General features: G+C 39.9%; 1 protein-coding gene across 5 annotated transcripts in view; it reads left to right on the forward strand.

Moving 5' to 3' along the window:
* The window catches only part of mark4a (MAP/microtubule affinity-regulating kinase 4a), a 77,079-nt gene extending 58,957 nt beyond the window's left edge, over nucleotides 1-18,122 (forward strand). For 3 of the 5 annotated variants that reach the window (XM_061963237.1, XM_072913837.1, XM_061963239.2), the window contains 9 exons: nucleotides 501-620; nucleotides 2,580-2,679; nucleotides 2,813-2,922; nucleotides 4,956-5,142; nucleotides 7,206-7,417; nucleotides 7,723-7,826; nucleotides 9,001-9,285; nucleotides 14,496-14,540; nucleotides 14,632-18,122. In XM_061963237.1, the coding sequence (XP_061819221.1) occupies nucleotides 501-620; nucleotides 2,580-2,679; nucleotides 2,813-2,922; nucleotides 4,956-5,142; nucleotides 7,206-7,417; nucleotides 7,723-7,826; nucleotides 9,001-9,285; nucleotides 14,496-14,540; nucleotides 14,632-14,968 (1,500 nt within the window). In that variant the 3' untranslated portion in view covers nucleotides 14,969-18,122. Of the gene's footprint in view, nucleotides 1-500; nucleotides 621-2,579; nucleotides 2,680-2,812; nucleotides 2,923-4,955; nucleotides 5,143-7,205; nucleotides 7,418-7,722; nucleotides 7,827-9,000; nucleotides 9,286-10,993; nucleotides 11,077-14,495; nucleotides 14,541-14,591 lie in introns of all 5 variants that reach the window. The other 2 variants (XM_061963240.1, XM_061963238.2) reach the window with 2 other exon arrangements.
* Nucleotides 18,123-20,595: the final 2,473 nt, after the last annotated feature.

Genomic DNA, 20,595 nt, shown 5'->3' on the forward strand with positions numbered 1-20,595 from the left:
AGCATTATTACACTACAAATGGATCAATACAAATACCAATAGAAATAGCGCTATTGATAATGAACAATACCAATAATTTACCTTTATTATCAACAATACAGTTGTTTAAATGCAACAATACATATACGTAATGATAACTTGAGATACGAAAGAATGCAGAAAAATGGAGGGGGAGAAAGAGAAGCAACCTACATTAACCTTGTAGATTGTTATAGTCACAATAGGTTAAGCTTTGTCAGTGTGCCATGTGTTACACCCAGTTTACCCTAGGGCAACAACGTTAATATATGTTTGATGAAACGTGATTATTTCCATATTTTTTTAATTAAATTTGCATTTAGATCAATGTTACTGAGATTGTGCTTAATATTTTTTGGTTATTTACAGTAAAATTTATCGTGCATTTATACATTTTATTACATGGTAGAAAATCAATGGAAAGGTCCATTTATGTCCCACTGAAGCTTGAAAATGTTCAGCATGTGTAACTTGGCCAACAGGAGCTGAGGGAGCGTGTGCTGAGGGGAAAGTACCGTGTGCCCTTTTACATGTCCACAGACTGTGAAGGCATCCTTCGCCGATTCCTGGTGCTCAATCCCTCCAAACGCTGCACCCTAGAGGTGAGGAAGACCACAAATAGACAGTAGACAGTTTGTCTCGTGTATGATTCAAACCAAGCTGACATTATTCTACCATATTCATTGCACTTCTACATTTTTTATATTTTTATATATTTGCACATTGTTTTTCTAGCATGCACACATCGCACTGTATGGAATGGCCTCAATCTCGTTACCTTGCGTAATGACAATAAAGCTGATTCTGATTCTTCTTAGTATTCTTGCCGAGTGTATACTGCTTATCAAAGTGTACATTTTTAAATTGCTTTTTTCATTGTTTATCCATCCACCTTCTGCCGCTTATCTGAGGTTGGGTCGCGGGGGAAGCAGCCTAAGCAGAGAAGCCCATACTTCCTTCTCCCAAGCCCCTTTGTCTAGGTCCTCCCAGGGGATCCCGAGGCATTCCCAGGCCAGCTGGGAGACATAGTCTGCCCAGCGTGTCCTGGGTCTTCCCCGTAGCCTCGTACCGGCCAGACGTGCCCTAAACACCTCCACAAAGAGTCGTCAGGGTGGCCGGTAGACCGGTTTGGAAAACTCCCATGCAACCTCGAGGACCCTGCCGAGAGTAAAAAGGTGGTCTACAGTTCCACGGCCAAGAGGAAAACCACACTGTTGCTCCTGAATCCATGGTCCGACTATCCGGCGTAGTTGAAGCACACGCTCCGGTTCCCCTTCTTAAAGAGAAGAACCACCACCCCGGTCTGCAAATCCAGAGGCACTGCCCCCAACGTTTCATCAACCAAGACAGCCCAACAGCATCCAAAGTCTTAAAGAACTCCGGGCGGATCTCATGCACCCCTCGGGGCAAAACCACCGAGGGGTGGGCTCTCCAGAAATGGGAGAGCCCACAACATATTCTCCAGGCACTGCTTCTTCATAGGAAGACGTGTAGGTGGGATTGAGGAGGTCCTCGAAGGATTTCCCCCACCGATCCCCAACATCCCTAATTGAGGTCAGCAGCACACTATACCCACCATACATGGTGTTGACAGTGGTGTTGACATGGATGGTGGTCCAGAATCGTTTCGAAGCCGTCCGGAAGTTGGTTTCCATGGCTTTACCAAACTCCTCTCATGTTCAGGTTTTTGCCTCTATGGCCGCCAAAGCCACACGCCACTTGGCCTCTCAGTACCTTTCCACTGCCTCCGGAGTCCCATGAGCTAAAAGGACCCTATAGGACTCCTTCTTCAGCTTGATGGCATCGAACATCAGCGGGTTCTGGGATTACCGCCACAACAGGCACCAACCACCTTGTGACCACAGCTCCGATCGGCTGGCTTGACAATAGAGGCACGGAACACTGTCCACTCGGACTCAATGTCCAGCGCCTCCCTCGTGACATGTTTGAAGTTCTTATGGAGGTGGGAATTGAAACTCTCTCTGACGGGAGACTGTCCTAGACACTCCCAGCAGACCCTCACAATGCGTTTGGGTCTGCCAGATCTGACCGGAATCCTCCCCCACCATCAGAGCCAACTCACCACAAGGTGGTGATTGGTTGAAAACTTCAGATCGGACTGCCAAGGGCCCTGCCTCCTATGAGTAGTGAGCCCATTAGAGGGGGCACCTGGTCATTCGGCTCCACCTCAAGGCCTGGCTCCAGAGGGGGGCCCGGGCGAGGGAATTCTGGATCCTTGTTTGTGTCTTTTCATAGAAGTCTTTGAGGTGCTCTTTGTCTGGTCCCCCACTTAGGATCTATATGTCTTGGGAGGGCATAGAAGCCCCAAGGACAATATAGCTCCTAGGATCATTGGGACACTCAAACTCCTCAACCACGATAATGTGGCAGCTCATGGTATTTTGCTTTATTATTATGTTCTTTTTTTTTAGCTGTGCTTAAATTATTATTGTCCTTTACACTGTATTGCTGCTACTTGAGCATTAACTACCCTGAGAGAACGCTTAAGGGATCAATTCCGTTCTATCTAATCAAATCCAATCTACTCTACGTCTTTACAGCAAGTCATGAAGGACAAGTGGATAAATTCAGGGTATGAGGGTGAGGACCTAAAGCCCCATATAGAACCCGTTGAGGACTACAGCGACGCCGCCCGCATCGGTGAGTCAACCAGGCCAGTGTCAATGTGGCTTCTATGGCGGCTGTACTGGGGATTGTATTGCTGACAGAACATAATCAATGTTGTCTCCACCCAAGATGATTTATATGTCTTTGTACTGTTTGTGTGCCTTAGAGGTGATGGTCGGCATGGGCTTCACCCCTGAGGAAATCAAGGACTCTCTGCTCAATCAGAAATACAATGAAGTCACAGCCACATACTTACTGCTGGGCCGCAAAGGCGACGTGAGTTATATACATTTACACCCCAAAAATTATTCTTATACTATTATGTCCTCTCCAGTGGACAATTTGCTTTTCTCCTGTCAGAGTTACCATTTTGGAAAAAAATAGCCCTGTTATGCAAACCACAAATGTCCACTAAAAGGGTGCTGGGGAATGATTCATGTCAGTTTTTCAGGTGATCTGATCATCTGCAGACGGTTCACCACTCATGTGAGCTCTATTACAGCGACTGTGTGGAAACTATGTCCTTGTATTTAAAGTTTGTTTTATACATTTTTATTAGTTACACTTATTAAAGGATTAATTAAAGCAACATCATATACATCTATATAATATAAATTTATAAATAACAGGGCTAATGTCAGCAAATACATTAAAAACATATACAACTTGCTACAACATGTTATGTTTAGTTGGAAGTGGAATTCATGTCACTATTTACAGCGTGCAGTATAAGTGTGGTCATGTTACTGCCAAGCTCTGTTTGATTGGTGAAATGGAGTCAAACATCACTGATTCTTATGTTGGATTGATGAAACAGAGTCATGTGACAATGCCCACTAGAAAAGGTCTCTAAAACGAGCCAAAATCATGTGTCTTTGCCGTCGACAAGTCACCACCTCATCGCAGGGCCAACACAAATAGACAGACAAGCATTCACATTGACACACTGGGGCCAATTTAATGATGCCAATCATCCCCAAGTGCATGTCTTTGGAGGTGGGAGGAAGCCGGAGTACCCAGAGAGAACCCCAGCAGTCCCAGGTAGAACATGCAAACTCCAAACAGAAAAACCCCAAGCCTGAAAGTCGAACTCAGGACCTTCTCGCTGTGAGGCAAGAGTGCTCACTGCGCCATCAAGCCGATACCTAATGTCAAATACTCCACTTTAAAACAAATAATCAGAAAATATTGTATTTTTTTTTTTTCCTGTGATAAAAATATGTTTTTGTTGGGTTTTTTTTGTTTTACAAGAAGAGGATAAAAAATTAAAGACATTAAAAATAAAAATTTTAAAACATAATATATATGGATAAGTCTGAAGCTCTTAAAGTTAAAAAAAAAAAATCATATAAGACTTATTTATAACACTTATGAGTTAATGATAATATTAAGTTTTTTTTTTTTACAAAAACAAAAAATACTGTACTTATCTTAAATCGTTATGTATATAAGTTGTTAACAAATTTTAAGCTTTGAAATTTTAAAAATATATATGTATAGCACTTTTTGCAGCGCGTCCATTTTTCATCGCTTTGGAGGCTCAACATAGTTTTAAATTAGGTATACTCAAGGGTTAAGTAAATATAATGGATTAAATGTGCGTGTGCAGAGGGGTCGTTACTGCTATCTTGTTGGTTGCAAAAATAAATGATAAATAAATGGGTTATACTTGTATAGCGCTTTTCTACCTTCAAGGTACTCAAAGCGCTTTGACAGTATTACCACATTCACCCATTCACACACACATTCACACACTGATGGCGGGAGCTGCCATGCAAGGCGCTAACCAGTAGCCATCAGGAGCAAGGGGTGAAGTGTCTTGCTCAAGGACACAACAGACGTGACTAGGATGGTAGAAGGTGGGGATTAAACCCCAGTAACCAGCAACCCTCCGATTGCTGGCACAGCCACTCTACCAACTTCGCCACGCCGCCCCATAAAAAATAAAATGAAGTCGTTCTGCAAGGCAAGGCTGTCATCTTTTCCACGAGTCAAGTCAGTCTGCATCACAGACGCTGCCGGTGGTCATACAGCCGTTTAGCTGGTTAGGTTACAGTGACTGAAATAAGTATTTGATCCCTTGCTTATGCCCCCTTACAAAGAAACCAACAACTATCATTGTTTTGTTACTGTAGGTTGAGAAGTTGTGTCCAAACTTTACACAAGTAAACTGTTTTGCTTCCACATTGTTTTTTTGCCAACTTTTTTTGTTTTTATTATTATCATGAGATCCCACACTAAAATCTCAGAATTGATTTTGGTCATTCAAGGACCTTTCTTTCAAATGTATGTATTTCACATCATTTAAGGAGGGCAGCGAGGCCCGTTCAGCCAGTACGCTGTCCTTGGCAAGAGTGAGACCCAGTCCTATTACCAACGGAACCAACAAACACTCTTCAACAACGGGCTCTTCATCCTCTTCCACCTCCTCCTCACATAGCAAGACACAGCGCAGTGCCTCCACTTACCACCGGCAGCGACGACATAGCGACTTCTGTGAGTATCTACTCTTAACGTCCGACTTTTAAAGGTCTTACAGTTACAGTGGTTCCTCGGCCCACTTTTTTGAATGATTTTGTTTTCAACTAAAATTTTCTTCAAAATGTTGTCATTTATATGTATTTCACATCGTTTTCTGCATGAAAAACTATAATTGTTCTCTATAAATGTGTTTGGTGTTCATATTTTTGGTGTACGGAATGGATAAATAGAATTTACATATTTTCTTATGGGGAAAAATAGCTATGTTTTCACACAATATGATTTTGGACCTTTCGGAACAGAATACCAATGAAAATCAAGGTACCACTGTAATGCTGTTCACATAGAATATTGCTTTTTTGTTGTTGTGCTTATCGCTTTAATAGCATCCCTGTGAGACAAAATGGTCTACCAAACACAAAATCACTGATTTATGATACAATAGAACCCACTTATGTTGACAACCAGTCTATGTGGCTATGTGGTTTTATTGATGAAAAATGCCTGTTTAAATTGATGTCAACATACATGTTTGACCACTTTTGTCGGCACCAAATTCGAGACCAAAGGCGTTATTTTGTAGGAAAAATGGGTCCATTTATGTCAGCATATGTTGTTGTATTGTTAACTTTATCATCATCGTTGACAACAGTGACATAACCGCTCGCTAGTTACACAGCATTAAACCCTGCAAATTCAGTGAGGACTTTCTGTTCAGTCCAAAATAAACTTAATAACCGGTATGGCAGTATTAACCTGAATTCTATCACAAAAATGCATCCATTTATAATTTTTTATAGATTGTTAGCTCCTGGAAGAAAGTTTTATTCTCACTGTGGTCAAGACATACAACACAAATAACACAAAATTATTACAGCAGCTGTTAGATAAGAATATAAAAGTATCACATTATGTCCATTATCCAGTCCAAGGGTCATCAACATTAACTGGTTCTTCTGTAACTATTCCCCTCACAAAGATCTAACCAGCCTTACTATCAACATTTTTAGAGGTGTCTTAATATATCAATAAAACAAGTATTAAAATATATCGGCTTACATCTATTCTAAAATCTTCGACTCGCACGACGGCAATTACTGGCATATTGCAGGTCAGGAACTAAAACACAAAACACAGGCGAACACCAACAAACGCAAAATAAGGCACAGATATAAGCACTCTGATTCAAGTAGGCCTGCAGCTGGACAGCCAGTTAACATCTAAATGGCATCCAATAAACACACAAGGTTGGTCTTTTCTTGTATTTTAGCCAAGTAATTTAGAAAATGTGAACATGGTAGGAGCTAGCAGCTACACAACAGCTAAGCAGACAATTCCACACAAGCTACACACACAAAATAAGTGTCCTAAATTGAACGATATTGCAGCCTCAAACACAAAATGTGTCAGTACAAACACGCATCAAATATTTATAGTTGCATATTACTTGTAGATAAAAAGCCTCGAAGGCAGAAGCTTATCAGAAGGTATCCAGTAACAAACGTATTCGCATCATTTAACTTACTGCATCTACTACTACTGTATGCTAAATGAATTATTGTGGCCATGAGGTGTAGCCAAAAAAACTATTACCACTCCTCTTCAACTTAATTAGGGATGGCATGAGTTCCATACTCTTTATAAGAAATAGGTTAGTGCTATTCATACCTACCATTGTTCTTTGTTTGACTAATTTCTCTTGATTAAGCCATTAAGATGTTATGGTTTGTAAAGCCCTTTGAGGCAGTTGTCTTTAAGAGCTATATGAATAAATTGTGCTTGTGATTGATTGACTTTCTAGCATTCTACACTACAAAATAATACAAATATGTCTGATTCGTGTGGATATCGTATTGGATCAATATCAGTATTGGCCAATTGTCAGGACCCCAGTAGTCGTATCATATCAGAAGTGACATCCCTAGTAATTTTCCCTACTTTGAGATGTATCAATATTACAACATTGTTTTATTTTATGGTGCCTGGACTCCTTTTATAGGCAACTGTAGGCTGCTGATGCAGAATACTCCTTATATGCGTCCCTGTATGTCTGTGCACTGCTGTCCTCCACAACAAAGGCGGCCCCTCCATGCCCGTCATGCACCCCAAACGGAGCCCCACGAGCACAGGCGAGAGGGAGCTGCGAGAGGGACGAATGCCTTCGCGTAAAGCTAGTTGCAGCGTGATGGGAAGCCACAGCCTCCCTCCGTCCAGCCCAATGGTCAGCAGCGCCAACAACCCCAACAAGTCAGAGATCCCAGACCGCCGCAAAGACATGACCGCCACCACAGTAAGTATTTTTTTGTTTCCTTTTTAATTAAACACAGTAAATTTTATACCATAGGATACAATAAGTATGTGCCCCCATGCAAGGGTATAAACTGTTCATAAGTTCATGGTTAGCTTATTTTAATAGATTCCCAAATAGATAACAAAATTCATACAAGCGACACACTGACTACTCTAAATTATATCTGAGTATTATGCGTTAAGAAGATATGCTATAATAGGATAAAATAAAGTCCACTACAAAAAATGTGCAATGTATATCATTACTTGACACGTGTGACCGAGTATTTGCTTCTCACTTTAAAGAACAACATCCCTGGAAGCGCCATGACCCGCCGGAATACATACGTTTGCACGGATCGTTCAGGTGCTGACAGACACTCTCTCCTGCAGAATGGCAAAGACAACAGGTAACACTTTGTTGGTGGTCTTTCAATCTTAATCTTAGTTTGCACTGTCATTAGGGATGGGTACCGAATTCAATACTTTTATAGGTACTGACCAAATTCCGTTGGTACTACAGGGTGCCGATTCACCTAAAATCTAAAGGTACCATAATCTTGTACCTTCCTTGCACGTGGCATCACGTCCGGTTGCAGATTTGGCACCGGTTCAAGCACTTGGCATGAAAAGCATAGTTATATCTATGGGGGAAACAGGCAATCAAGATCTCCGAGCGCACTCAGTCAAAATGTCTTAGCGTAATGTTAAAATTTTCCATTCCAACAAAGCAAGACGGTGCTTGAAAGTAGAGTAAGGCTACATTTATTAAAATGTGCTAGCTCGATGCTAATTAAATTGGATATGCCATACACATGCTATCTATTAGCATGTTTAGGAAATTTCAACACCTCCAAATGTGGTAATCCAAACTGTAACGAGGATGTACGTTACAACAGCTTCTGTGTAATAAGCAGGGGTTGGGCATTTTTTTTAATTCAGGTTCCCACCAATTATTGATTCTCGATTCTGATTTGTTTAAGAGACAAGGTAAAATATGTACTATGTTCACAGGGCTATTTTCAACCAGTATACAAATATCAACCCTTTCAACTTGAATATATGTTAAGAAGTTTCTTTCCACAGGAGTACACATTCACAAAGTTTTGCTTATTTGTGAAAACATCATACAACATTTACAAATATCCTGGTGTTTATGTGTTAGTGTTAAGGATGTTCCAATCAGGGTTTTATGCTGCCGATTCCGATGATCCCTGAATGAAAATGGCCAATATCGATCACATGTATGAACTGTAAATTTCAATATTTATATTATATTACATAAATATTACTATTATTGTATTTATGGTTTGTGCTATTGACAGTATAACAATATCAACACAATATTTAAAGTAGTTTCTTTTTTTCTCTTATTACACACAATTGTTTGATCACAACAAAGTCAATAGTACATAATAACTAAACAAAAACAAAATATTACACAAATCTGATTGAACTGTGAAAATCCTTAGTTGAAGACAGCCCTAGCGTTAGCGCAGGTGATTAATAACAAAAATAAGCATATTAATCATGTACGAACACAGCTAAATCCCACAATTTGTGCTTTCTCTTAATTAACTGCAGCTCTTTGAGCCACCGCTTGCCTGCAGCCTCTCCCTCCACACTCAGCATTTCCGGGGCCGGAGCTGCATCTTCCTCCTCTTCTTCAGACCGGTGCCGCCTGACCCGGGGTTCCACAATCCGCAGCACCTTTCACGGGGGGCAGCTGAGGGACCGTGGCCCTCCCATCTACTCGGCTCCGCCCACTTCACCCACCCTGTCCCACCATGATGCCAGCCCGTTGCCCCATGCTCGCACCAGGGCGACGTCCAACCTCTTCACCAAGCTGACCTCCAAACTCACTCGCAGGTAGCTTGCGTGGTGACATCATGACGACATAGACTCTTGACGTGTTTGACATGATTTTATCTTCGGAAAACCAATACTGTATTTAATGTCTAGTGTTGATATATTTTCACATGCGATCAGTCCGGGAATATCACATCGAGATATTTAAAATCAATGAAGTTCTGTTTTACAAAGGTCACATAAGTTCCTGTTAAACAGCATAAAACCTACAAAAATCTGGTTCTAATTTAGTAAGCTAAATATTTTTAACCAAAGAGAAACCATGTCTATTTTCTCATCGTATTCTCTGCTCTCTGAAACAGTAATCAATTTTCTTTCGTGCTAAACTACTTTGATTATGCAGTAATGAAGTAAGGAAAAGGGGTTCAAATAAATAAAGAACGAAAGAAATTGGTTTTATCATTTTAATTAAATAAAAGGTATGTAATTACATAAATAAATAGAAATAAATTAATAAAGTAAGTACATCAAATAAAATAAAAAAAAGAAGTAAAAACTGACAGAAACATTGTCTGATATACAGGGTGTGCCTAAAGACTGGACATACACACAATATACATACATTACATAAAAGATAATTATTAGAAAATATTAATAAAAATGTATTATTTGAAGATATAGTCATCCATCGCCACATCAAGCTTTGTAATTTGAGGCTTCACTCTATCACAATTTTTTAAAGCATATTCTGTGTATATTTGGCCTAAATTAAGCATTTTCAAGTTAAATGAAATAATTAAATGAACTAAGAATATCAATACTACAGTAGCATTGGCCATTAGATGAGACCAAACCAATCAAGAGTGCGCTGTTCATGTATTGTGGCCACTGATTGGCTAAACCAAAGGCAGCATCGAGTCCCGACTTTTTGGGTATAAAGGTGTGATTGTTATTTTATGTCTTGAGTGCTCTCATAATGTTAAAAACTGGATTTAGAAGGGTGTTTTTTATACTATAGCAATTAAAAGATTAGATTTCTATTTTAATAATTCCTACTTCATAGAAATGATTTTGCCACGGTCTGGCCCAGAACCAATTAAACGGATGAACCAGGGGTTTAATCTATTTAAAATTTAAAATTGATACATTTTAAAATAAATACAATCACTTAAAATTAAATATATTAAAATAAATAACTAAAAAATGTTGTTATTTCATATTGTTTATTTGAATTATGTGTGACTTTCATAATAATTTTGTTATATACGCATTTCTGCCGACATGTCCAGACTGGACTTATGTGTTAACAATTTCCGAGTTCCTGAATCTTTCACTGAAAAATAACACATTTGTCAGTTATTTAAAATGAATTTGGAGGTTTGTTCCAAATGTAACTTTGTAATAATACCATGCAACAGTGTGAAAGGGTCTTCTGTTCAACTTGAGTTCAAGCGTTCTCAGTGCTTATTAGAATGTTTATTCATATTGTAAGTGCGTCTGTGGCCTGGGATTATTGTCTGTTCCCCTCTTCCTCGCAGTCGTCATAATCACATATGACTAATCTAATCAAACCTCAGCTTTATCCTTGCCACTCAGTTCCTGTGCCACGCTCTCCTCCACCACTTGCTCTCCGGCAATTCAATTATTGCTCTTGTATCTCCTGACACCCACCCCCATCCCCCCACGCCCAACCACCACTCTTACCCCATATTCCCTTTCTTTCTTCTCCATTGTATCTTATTCTGCTGTCCTACTGTCATGGCACCAGGGTCAACCTTGACCCGTCCAAGCGCCAGGGCTCAAACAAATCAGTGTCGGGTTGCACTCTACCCCAAGGATCAAAAACCGTTAGTAAGTTCCAGTGTGTCTTATTTCTTGTGTGCCTGCGATGCTTCATCATCTGCTTGGTCACACGGGAGTTATGTCAGTCTGTGAACACTTTACTTTTTTTCATCCGTCTGTCTACTAATTTTTGCTCATCTTTATGATTTTATTTATTATATTATTTCTGTCCTTTTTTGCACACTTTTGGTTTCAAGCATGTTTTAAGTTCCTTTTGTGTATTGTTGTCGACTGTCAAGACAATGCCAATATGAGTTTTCACACTTCTATCATTCAATTTCTACATGTCTACTCTGGTATCACTGAGCACTTAAAGGGAAACTGTACTTTTGGGGGAATTTTGCCTATAACAATCATTATGAAAGACATGACGATGGATGTTAATTTTTTTTTAAATTCTAAATATTGAATAAATGCGATCAAAAGTCTGCTTAGAACAGAGCCGAGGGGAGCCGCTCAATTCTTCTATAAGCCCCTAAAAAACATCCAAACGTCTCCATTAAGGTATTATATACATGATGTAAGTCTACATGTAATGTAGTAACGGGCAAATTTATAATAATATTTATTTTGGGGTATTTGTATAATTTTTAGCATACGCAGCACATTAATTTAAAAAACGCATCACAAAGTTTGCTTTTTTTTCTTCATCACTAATTATTACTCACTGGAGACTTTATGAGAGCCAACAAACATAATTAAACATCACTTACTGTATAAAGTATGCTGTTATAAGGATGTTGACTGCTAGGATGTTTGTATATTCCCATTTAGATGAAGAATGACTCAATCCTCCTAAAGAAACAATGGGTATGGGGGGGACCAAGCTTCTTTTTGTGTCGTTCTCGCCAGTTCCGGGTCCTAAATAGCTGTCAAAGTTTACCAACTTGTCAGAGTATGTCCTCAGTCATCTACTTTCCAGGTGATTTATGAACTACAGTAAACTTCCAAGGAGCAGGGAAGCGAGGAAATAGCAGAGCACTCGATGATGTAAACATAGGGACAAACGGTAGTGATCACATCGCCGCTAAAAATAGTTTGTCTGCGTTAATGCTTATAATAACAATATCACTAATACTTGATCAATATTCAAGTCTCGAAATGTAAATGGAGTATTGTTGGCATGATTTCAATGGTTATTTATCTGAGTATTATGAGCGGAATAGAGGATCTCCCATTGGTTCCGCTGTAAGAGGACTTTTTTTTACGTTTATTTAATATTTAGAGTGCATTAAAAAAATCCATCTGTTGTCATGTCTTTCATAATGATTGTAAACGATAAGCAAAATTCCAAAAAAGGTGCAGTTCCCCTTTAACATATAATACTGTGCAAAATGAAAACCTGTGACGGCCTTGGCTAGGTTTTTGGACTCCGACGCAGTAACAAGAGTTGTGTGGTGCAAAAACAATGTACAAGATAAATTGAAAAAATACTCAAGGCTACAACAGAAAGGTCGATCTCTAAGAATAAAGTAAAACAAATGGAAAGAAAAGGCTACAAAAGGAAGCCAAGCTTAATGATAATAATAAATATTAAAGCTGAGAGCATCCAGAAAGTTAACGCAAATTAGTGAGAACACCAGTATCTTGAGTTTAAAAGATACCAAGCAGAATTTTCTCATTCGAGTTTCGTGTTGCTTAGGTGAGTCATCCAAGGCCCCACCCATATCTTATCGCACCAAATCCAATTCATTATTGGCCATCTGTTTAGTATCTCTGATCTGATCTAGTTTCCAAATAACGGACCAATACAGAGGATGCATCACTACAGACGATCAAATCTTCCCTCACTCATGAACAAGACCCCAAGTTACTTTAACTACTCCATCCGAGGCAGGATTCCATCCCCAACCAAGGGAAGGCATCCCTTTTCCAGGTGAGTACCATGGACTCGGACTTGGGAGTGCTGATTTTAATCCCAATTGCGTCACACTCGACTGCGAACCGATCCAGTGAGAGCTGAGGATCAGGGCCCGATGAAGCAAGCAGGACCACATCATCTGCAGAGGCCCAATCCGGCAGCCACCAAACCGGATTCCCTCAACGCCCTGACTGTGCCCAGAAATCCTGCCCATAAAAGTTGTGAACAGCATCGTGACAAAAGGCAGCCCTGGCGAAGTCTACTAGAAGTCACTAGTCACTAGAAATGGATCCAACTTACTGCTAGCAATGCTCTGATGCTGGCAATACAGGGAAAATCAGGTGGTCCCGGAGCACTCCCCACAACATTTCCAGAGGAACAAAATGCCTTTGAGTCCAAAAACACATGTAGACTGGGTGTGCAAACCCTCATGCACCCACGAGGACCTTGCCAAGAGTATACATAGAGCTTGTCTACAGTTCCACGACCAGGATGAAAACCTCACTGCTCCTCCTAAAGTCAAAGTACAAGTATCCCGCACATTCCCCTCTCCAGTACTTCTGTTGATAGACCTTATTGGGAAGGCTGAATAGTGTAATCCCTAATAGTTGAAACACAATCTTCCGGTCCACCTCCTTGAAAAGGGAAACTAACACCTTAGTCTGCCAGTCCAGAGGCACCACTCCCGATGTTCACTCGATGTTGTCAACCATGATAGCCCAACAGTATCTAGAACCTTAAGGAATTCCAGGCGGTCCTCATCTACTCGGGGCCCCTGCTACCAATAAGCTTTTGGACTACCTCGGAGAACCCACTGTAGAGGTGGGAGGTATTGAAAGTATTCCTTCCACCTCTCCACAACATCCCAAGTTGAGGTCAGCAGCACACCATTCCCATCTCCACATTGTTGACATTGCTCGGCTTCCCCCTCCTGAAACGGCGGATGGTGGTGCTGAGTCTTTTCGAAAGTGTACTGAAGTTGTTTTCCATGGCTTCTCCAAACTCCTCCCACTTGCCTTGGCAACCACCAACGCCTCACACTGCTTGGCCTGTCGATACCTGTCAGCTGCCTCCGGAGTCTAATGGGCTAAAAAGACCCGATAGGACTACTTATTCAGCTGATTACGAATACATTTGAACAAAACAGACATCTTGGCTTTTGTTTATAGAAGACGAAGTAAATTAGTGCACTATCAAAAAACATATCTCAGTATAAATGAGTTACGTTTTTTTTCCAATGTACCACAAGCCAATAAAAAGCTAGCTGGACCATAATTGAGGCACAGCCCTGGTCTACCTTGTGTTCACTGTTGCCAGAGAGTTTTCATGTGGTCAATGACTTTACAGTCACTAAATGTGTATTATCTATTACAATTGCAATGTGCACGGTGTACAACACAGAGCCATCAATGCATGTTTTAGTTTGAAGTGAGGTAGGCTTGAAGGTGACTGTTGTGCATACTGTATATCCTGCTTGTTGTGGGTGCTGTTGCTTGTTTGGTACGTTGTATAATCTGAAAAACTTGCTGCTCTTTGGAATACTGCTAATATCGTCTCTGTCCTTCAGGGTCACAAATGAATCTGAGGGAATCAGGAGATTTGCGGTCACAAGGTCAGTGCCTTTCACAGCTGGAGGTCTTGTGACCGTACAACACAGTCGCAGCCAGATTTGTCAACAGTTTCCATTCGTCTACCTTCCCCAGTTGCCATCTACCTGGGTATCAAAAAGCGCCCGAGTCCCGGGCCGTCGGACGTGGCTGGGATCTGAGAGGAAGTGGGCGACGGGACCCTGCGGAGGTGGTACTTGCTCTGCGGGAGGCAGCGCTCGGATGTGGCTGCCAGGTACACCACGCCGGCCCTTTTCTGCTGTCCTGCACCCATGGCGCGGCGGGGGGCTGCGTGGCTTTCGAGGCGGAGGTGTGCCACCTTTCCACGGGCGCCTCCGGGACTTCTAACGGTGTGCGCTACACGCGACTCTGGGGGGCACCTCTAGCTTTTCGGGACGTCGCCACTCAAATATCCAAGGATCTTGAACTTTAAACGGAGAGTGTATGTGTGCGTGTGCGTGTGTGAGTGTTTGTGTCTGTGTGATTGTGAAAAGGCAAGGGGGCTGGACAATTTTGAAATAGTGGCGCAGACGGGGCAAGGGGCTGGACCCAAAAGAAAAGACTTACTGTCTCGTTCACCACGAACCCACACACAGATGCGCACACAAACCAGACCCTTAAAGACACACAAACACACACTGAGGCGCCCCTCCAACCCTATTCGCCCCTGCACCACCCCCTTCATCACCCAGTCACCCTACAAAGCTCAGCCATCCTCGCTGAGACGCTTTCACCCACTGGACCTGGATCTGACTGAATCTAGTTAAATATTTTTTACTACTACTCTAGCCATAATAATAATATTTTGATTTTTTAAATTGATTGCTCTGATGGTTGTTTTTATCCGCTGTTATTTTTAATAGTGAAGAAAAACATTCATTTTTTTGTGTTGACCTGACTATACCATACACTCTTTTTTTTAACCCATAAGAACCGAGACCCATTTGTGCTTCAAGTAAAAGTATATTTAAAATATGCCACATACCAAGTGGAACATAACAGATTTTTGTACTTTGTGTTGACGCAAATAACATTTACAACATAAGACGACCAACTCATCAAGTCCTTGGCCACCATGTTTTCTTATAATCAAAAAGTCGACATACAGTGTTCCCTCACCACGCTGCGGTTAACTTACTACGGTCTCAGTGCATTGCGGATTATAAAATTGTAAATAGGTATTTTTATATTTTTATTGTATTATTTTACGGCGCCAGCTCAAGCTATCTTGCCCACGTGAAAACGTACACGGCGCATTATTGTCTGATGGAGACCGACCACAGCACTGTGTTCTGTATATCCTCACACTACTGGCTGATGGCGACCAACCATAGCACTGTGTTGGATTCTGATTGGCTCAGTAACTGTTGCATCAATCTCCTCCGTTAGCAGTGTTGCTTCGTCGTGCGTTTGTGAAATTCAATGAAAAATGTTTTTTGTTTCCCTTCGATGTCGCCCAAGCTTTGGCCAGCTTGGCTGCCATTGGCCTAAATTAGGTTTAATGGATCGATCTTCAATTCCTTACATAAAGGAGAAAAAAAGACAGCAGTCAGTCTGTCTTATAACAAGACTGCAAAGAGGGTGTTAAATTAAGGCCATTAGTCATTCATCATCAGCTAACTATCATCGACCTTTACCGGTGACTTCCATAGAGAATGTCTATGTAAAAATCGTGTCGGTTTAAAAGTGGTAAAAATGGTGTGGCAAAGGGTATTAACAGTGTGGGAAAGATTTGTAAGAGGGTGTGTAAGGGTTTATGAAGGCCTAAAATGCAAACAGTATTAATATCAATCATAGCATCTTCTACTTTGCATAAATTGACCTACCAAAAGGAGGTCGGGAACATAACTCCCGCTATAATCAAGGGAACACTGTACATGATTTGACCGCTTTTTGTCAACATTAATTTTTAGCTCTAAAGGGTTAAAAAATTTTAAATAAATTAGTCATTTATTGTCGCCATGTGTTGTAGTATTGACGCCATCATTAAGCAGTGTGAAATAACTACTCTGTAGTTTACACAGCGCTAAAATGTGCATACGGTGACTTCCTATAATTACTAATAATTATTTTAGATTGTTAGCTACCGAAATAAATATTTGCACACGTACAAAAGCGTTATTCTCATTGTAGTCAAAGGGTACAAAAAATTACTACAGCACTTCTGTTAAAATATCTGAAAATGCAAGAATCTTGATAAAAATATGCACAAAGGGAAGAAAACCATGTCAAGAAAGGTTTAAAAATCTTTTATTATTGCCCATCTCTTTACGTCTCTGGACAAAGTCACACGTAAATGTGAACGCAATTGCTAGTTTTGGTTTCAGTCAGAAGCCAGTCTGCGAAGCGTCAACATAATCGGGTGCCACTGTATCAACTCAAAATAATTTGAACAGCAAAATGTATTGACTGTCTTATTAGCATTTTTGCTTTCCATTGCATATTTTCCTAGCTTGTTTTATAATCATTTATTGGATAAATGTTGTAAGAAAAGTTGAATTGTAATATTTGACACCCTATTAAAGCGTTGTTAATTGGCTTTAAAGTGATCCTTAATGGAAAAAGTAGGTTTTTGGAAGTAAGCGAGCAGAGGGAGCCTAGTCGAGCACAATGCTGCGTAGAGTGCATTTATGGACATTTAAAGTGTTGGTGACATGGGCTCTTATGGGTTAAAATATTCATGTCTGTCCATCTTTACATATACACCATTCTATTTTTCATTCACTTTTACGGTAGACATGAAATGTAGGGATGTGGAGCTGACCATGTGTCGGAAAGTCATCAGGGTTGCATTGTTTTGCTGAGTTAGTCGACATCGCTCTGTACGTCAGTGACGACTGGACTGGATTAAGGTCAATGGGAGCAGGGTTGACCGGTCAAAGACTAACTAACACTAAATGAGTCTGTGACGTCTTCGGCTTAACGAGCTGGCGTGTGCGCTTTAGCCGATTGGTCCATGTAGAAAATACATGAAACGAACCCAAAAGGGTGGTGTGAGTGCAGTTTATTGTAGGACTTATCACAATGCATTACATGCATAGGTTCATATCCACCTTTAACACTGGCCTCGGACTTGTTTTTGTTGAATGGATGTCGTTTAGCTGAAAATGGCAGAGAAAAATTGTCAGCCATGTGTTAAATAGTATACGCTTTTATCATTAGTGGTACAATTTTCAAAAAAATCTATTCATAACCTTCTAAATTTTTTCGAAAAGGAGTAGGAAGGAGCAGAGCTGATTTAATCCTACCCAATTTTCCATACCTCAGCAATTTACTGATAGACTGTGTATGCAAAGGTCGTGAATGTGGGATAAATACATCTACAAATAAGTAAGTAGGCCATTTCACTGAATCGGTGCCATTAGCTTGTTGTAATGGTCTCGAAACAAATGTGAATTTCTGGGATTTTTCAACTCTAAAAATCTACCCAAAACAACTTTTATTGGACCTTTGACGTGGTTCCGAAGCCGACATTGGCTCATTTAAGGGGTCATGTTATGATAGTTTTTTAGGTTTACATAACATGTAATGGTGGTTCTTTAGTCAAAATTCTGCATAGATCATTAAAGTTAAAGTTAAAGTACCAATGATTGTCACACACACACTAGGTGTGGCGAAATTATTCTCTGCATTTGACCCATCACCCTTGATCACCCCCTGGGAGGTGAGGCGAGCAGTGAGCAGCAGCGATGGCCGCGCCCGGGAATCATTTTTGGTGATTTAACCCCCAATTCCAACCCTTAATGCTGAGTGCCAAGCAGGGAGGTAATGGGTCCCATTTTTATAGTCTTTGGTATGACTCGGCCAGGGTTTGAACTCACAACCTACCGATCTCAGGGCGGACACTCTAACCATGGTTTACAGATCATCTTCCAACTGCTGTCTGACTGTCCTTTAAAGGAGCCATATGTAATAATGTGATCAGAAATGGTACGGTAATCATGGTCAAAATTCTGTAGTCCCCTCCCTCTCTCCCTGACTGAGGTTGCCAGATACACAGCCGAATCCAGCTTGATCGACTGGGCTCTCCAAGGAACTTCAAACTTCCACTGCCTCTTACCAGGGATTGAGGTGCTGGGACCATAATAGCTGAATAGACAAGTGTTTAGTCAATAACAAATATCTAACAAACACATTTTACACAGCAATTAGGCTATTTTCAGGAAGAAGTATGTCATTCTAGCATACAATATCACAACAAATGGCACTCATATGGTTATTGTCAGTACTATCAGAAAACAAAGACTAAAACAAACTACAACCAACGGTAGCAATAGTTTAACTGATGAAAATAAGTAGAGCATGCTTAGCAGCCTAATGTACGCCCAAAACTAAAGAGGAGACATTTTACCAAGGTATGCCTATAGCCAACACAAATGAAAACTATTTTATCATGTGATTAGGCTGTCTCCATACATTTCACATTGCCATGAGGACTGCCATGCTAATGTTGGAACCCATTTCCTCAGCGTATCAGCATATTGAAAACGAAATAGGCACTGACCAATATCCACATAGGTTTTATTTGTCGAAAAGATATTTGCCCTGTCAGTTCGAACACACATGGACATATTGGCTAACAGGCATATATTTCCCCCGTTAGCCTATATGTCGATGTGTCATTGACCGAGCTAGCATGCTAAGCATTACACTAGGAGCGAAGCACCATCACACTATGCATTTGTTGCACGAACATGCTAGCTTTGTTAGACAAGATCATAGACTGTATTGAACAATATAGTTTACATACGAAATGTCCATTTCCATTTATTACAAGTAATAAGAAAACGTAAATGCTTGACTTACCTATCAAAGAGGAAATTGGACGCCTTTTAGATTTACTAAGGTCTGACATGTTTAGTAACTTTACCAGTGGCAGTAGCCAGATTAAGGTGGCAGTGCGTAATGTGGATGTGACACACTCACAGACTTTCTAATTGGTCAAACGGTAGAGGGCGGGACATCGAAATGAAAACAATAACAGGATTTCGGGGCTGTAAATCTAATTTTGAAATGAGCATATTCCGGCTGAACTACTGTTACCAGTTATAGAGGTATTCGAAAAGAACATGATTTATTAATGCCTTTTGAGATATCAGGGCCATTTAATGACTTGACAAGAAATTATTACACATGGCACCTTTAAGTAACAAGACTGAAAGTAACAGGATTAAGTTTTTAGGTAAATACATGAAATGCTACATGGCATTTTTGTTAGTGGAATGTTGACAATAAAGCACAGTTAAGTGATTTAATCAACATTATAAATAACACAAATGACAAGACTGTGCTGAAATTTTAAACCCTTACTTCTATAGTCTACGGAGGATCTAATGATGTAGCGTCCTGTGGACCATGTGACTTGTGGAATATTCCACATTATTCAGAGGTAGCAATGTTTTAGAGTAATAGGACTGGTTGAAAACATAGCTAAAGTGTTCTAAAACCAACTTTTTTTTCTTTTTTGATACATATATATATATATATATATATATATATATATATATAATATTTATTTACATATATATTTAAGAACATACATTTAGTAGTAACACATATATGTAAAATGAAGCATGGGACAGGCAACAAATGGCATTTTACCAGTGTTCAAGGTAGTATATATGATACTGATTTAATTGTATTTATTAAATATGCAGGACACGTTGCTAGATAAAGACAAGCATTTTAAAGTTTATTTTACCAAGCATTGATACATTTTATTTCCTGGCATCGATTCTATGGAATGGCTCGCATACAAAAATGGTATTATTAAATAATAGATCAATACAATTAATTAACAATAATATTTACATAAATACATATAAATGAATAGCTACATTAATGATAAATTACAAATACGGATGTGTGAATAATGTATATTGTATAATAGAAAAATTATAATTGAAATTTTATCAAGAAGTACTCGGATCCATGGTTTCGGCAATAATTTTGAAATATAAAAAACGTGATTTTTTTACATTTTATAACTCTTTTGTGTCTTTTCCAGACAAAATATATTCATTCTGTTTATCTTAAATAACAAAAATTAATAATTTATTT

The sequence above is a fragment of the Nerophis lumbriciformis genome, linkage group LG09 (genome assembly GCF_033978685.3).
Source record: "Nerophis lumbriciformis linkage group LG09, RoL_Nlum_v2.1, whole genome shotgun sequence".
In the NCBI taxonomy this organism is placed as follows: domain Eukaryota; kingdom Metazoa; phylum Chordata; class Actinopteri; order Syngnathiformes; family Syngnathidae; genus Nerophis; species Nerophis lumbriciformis.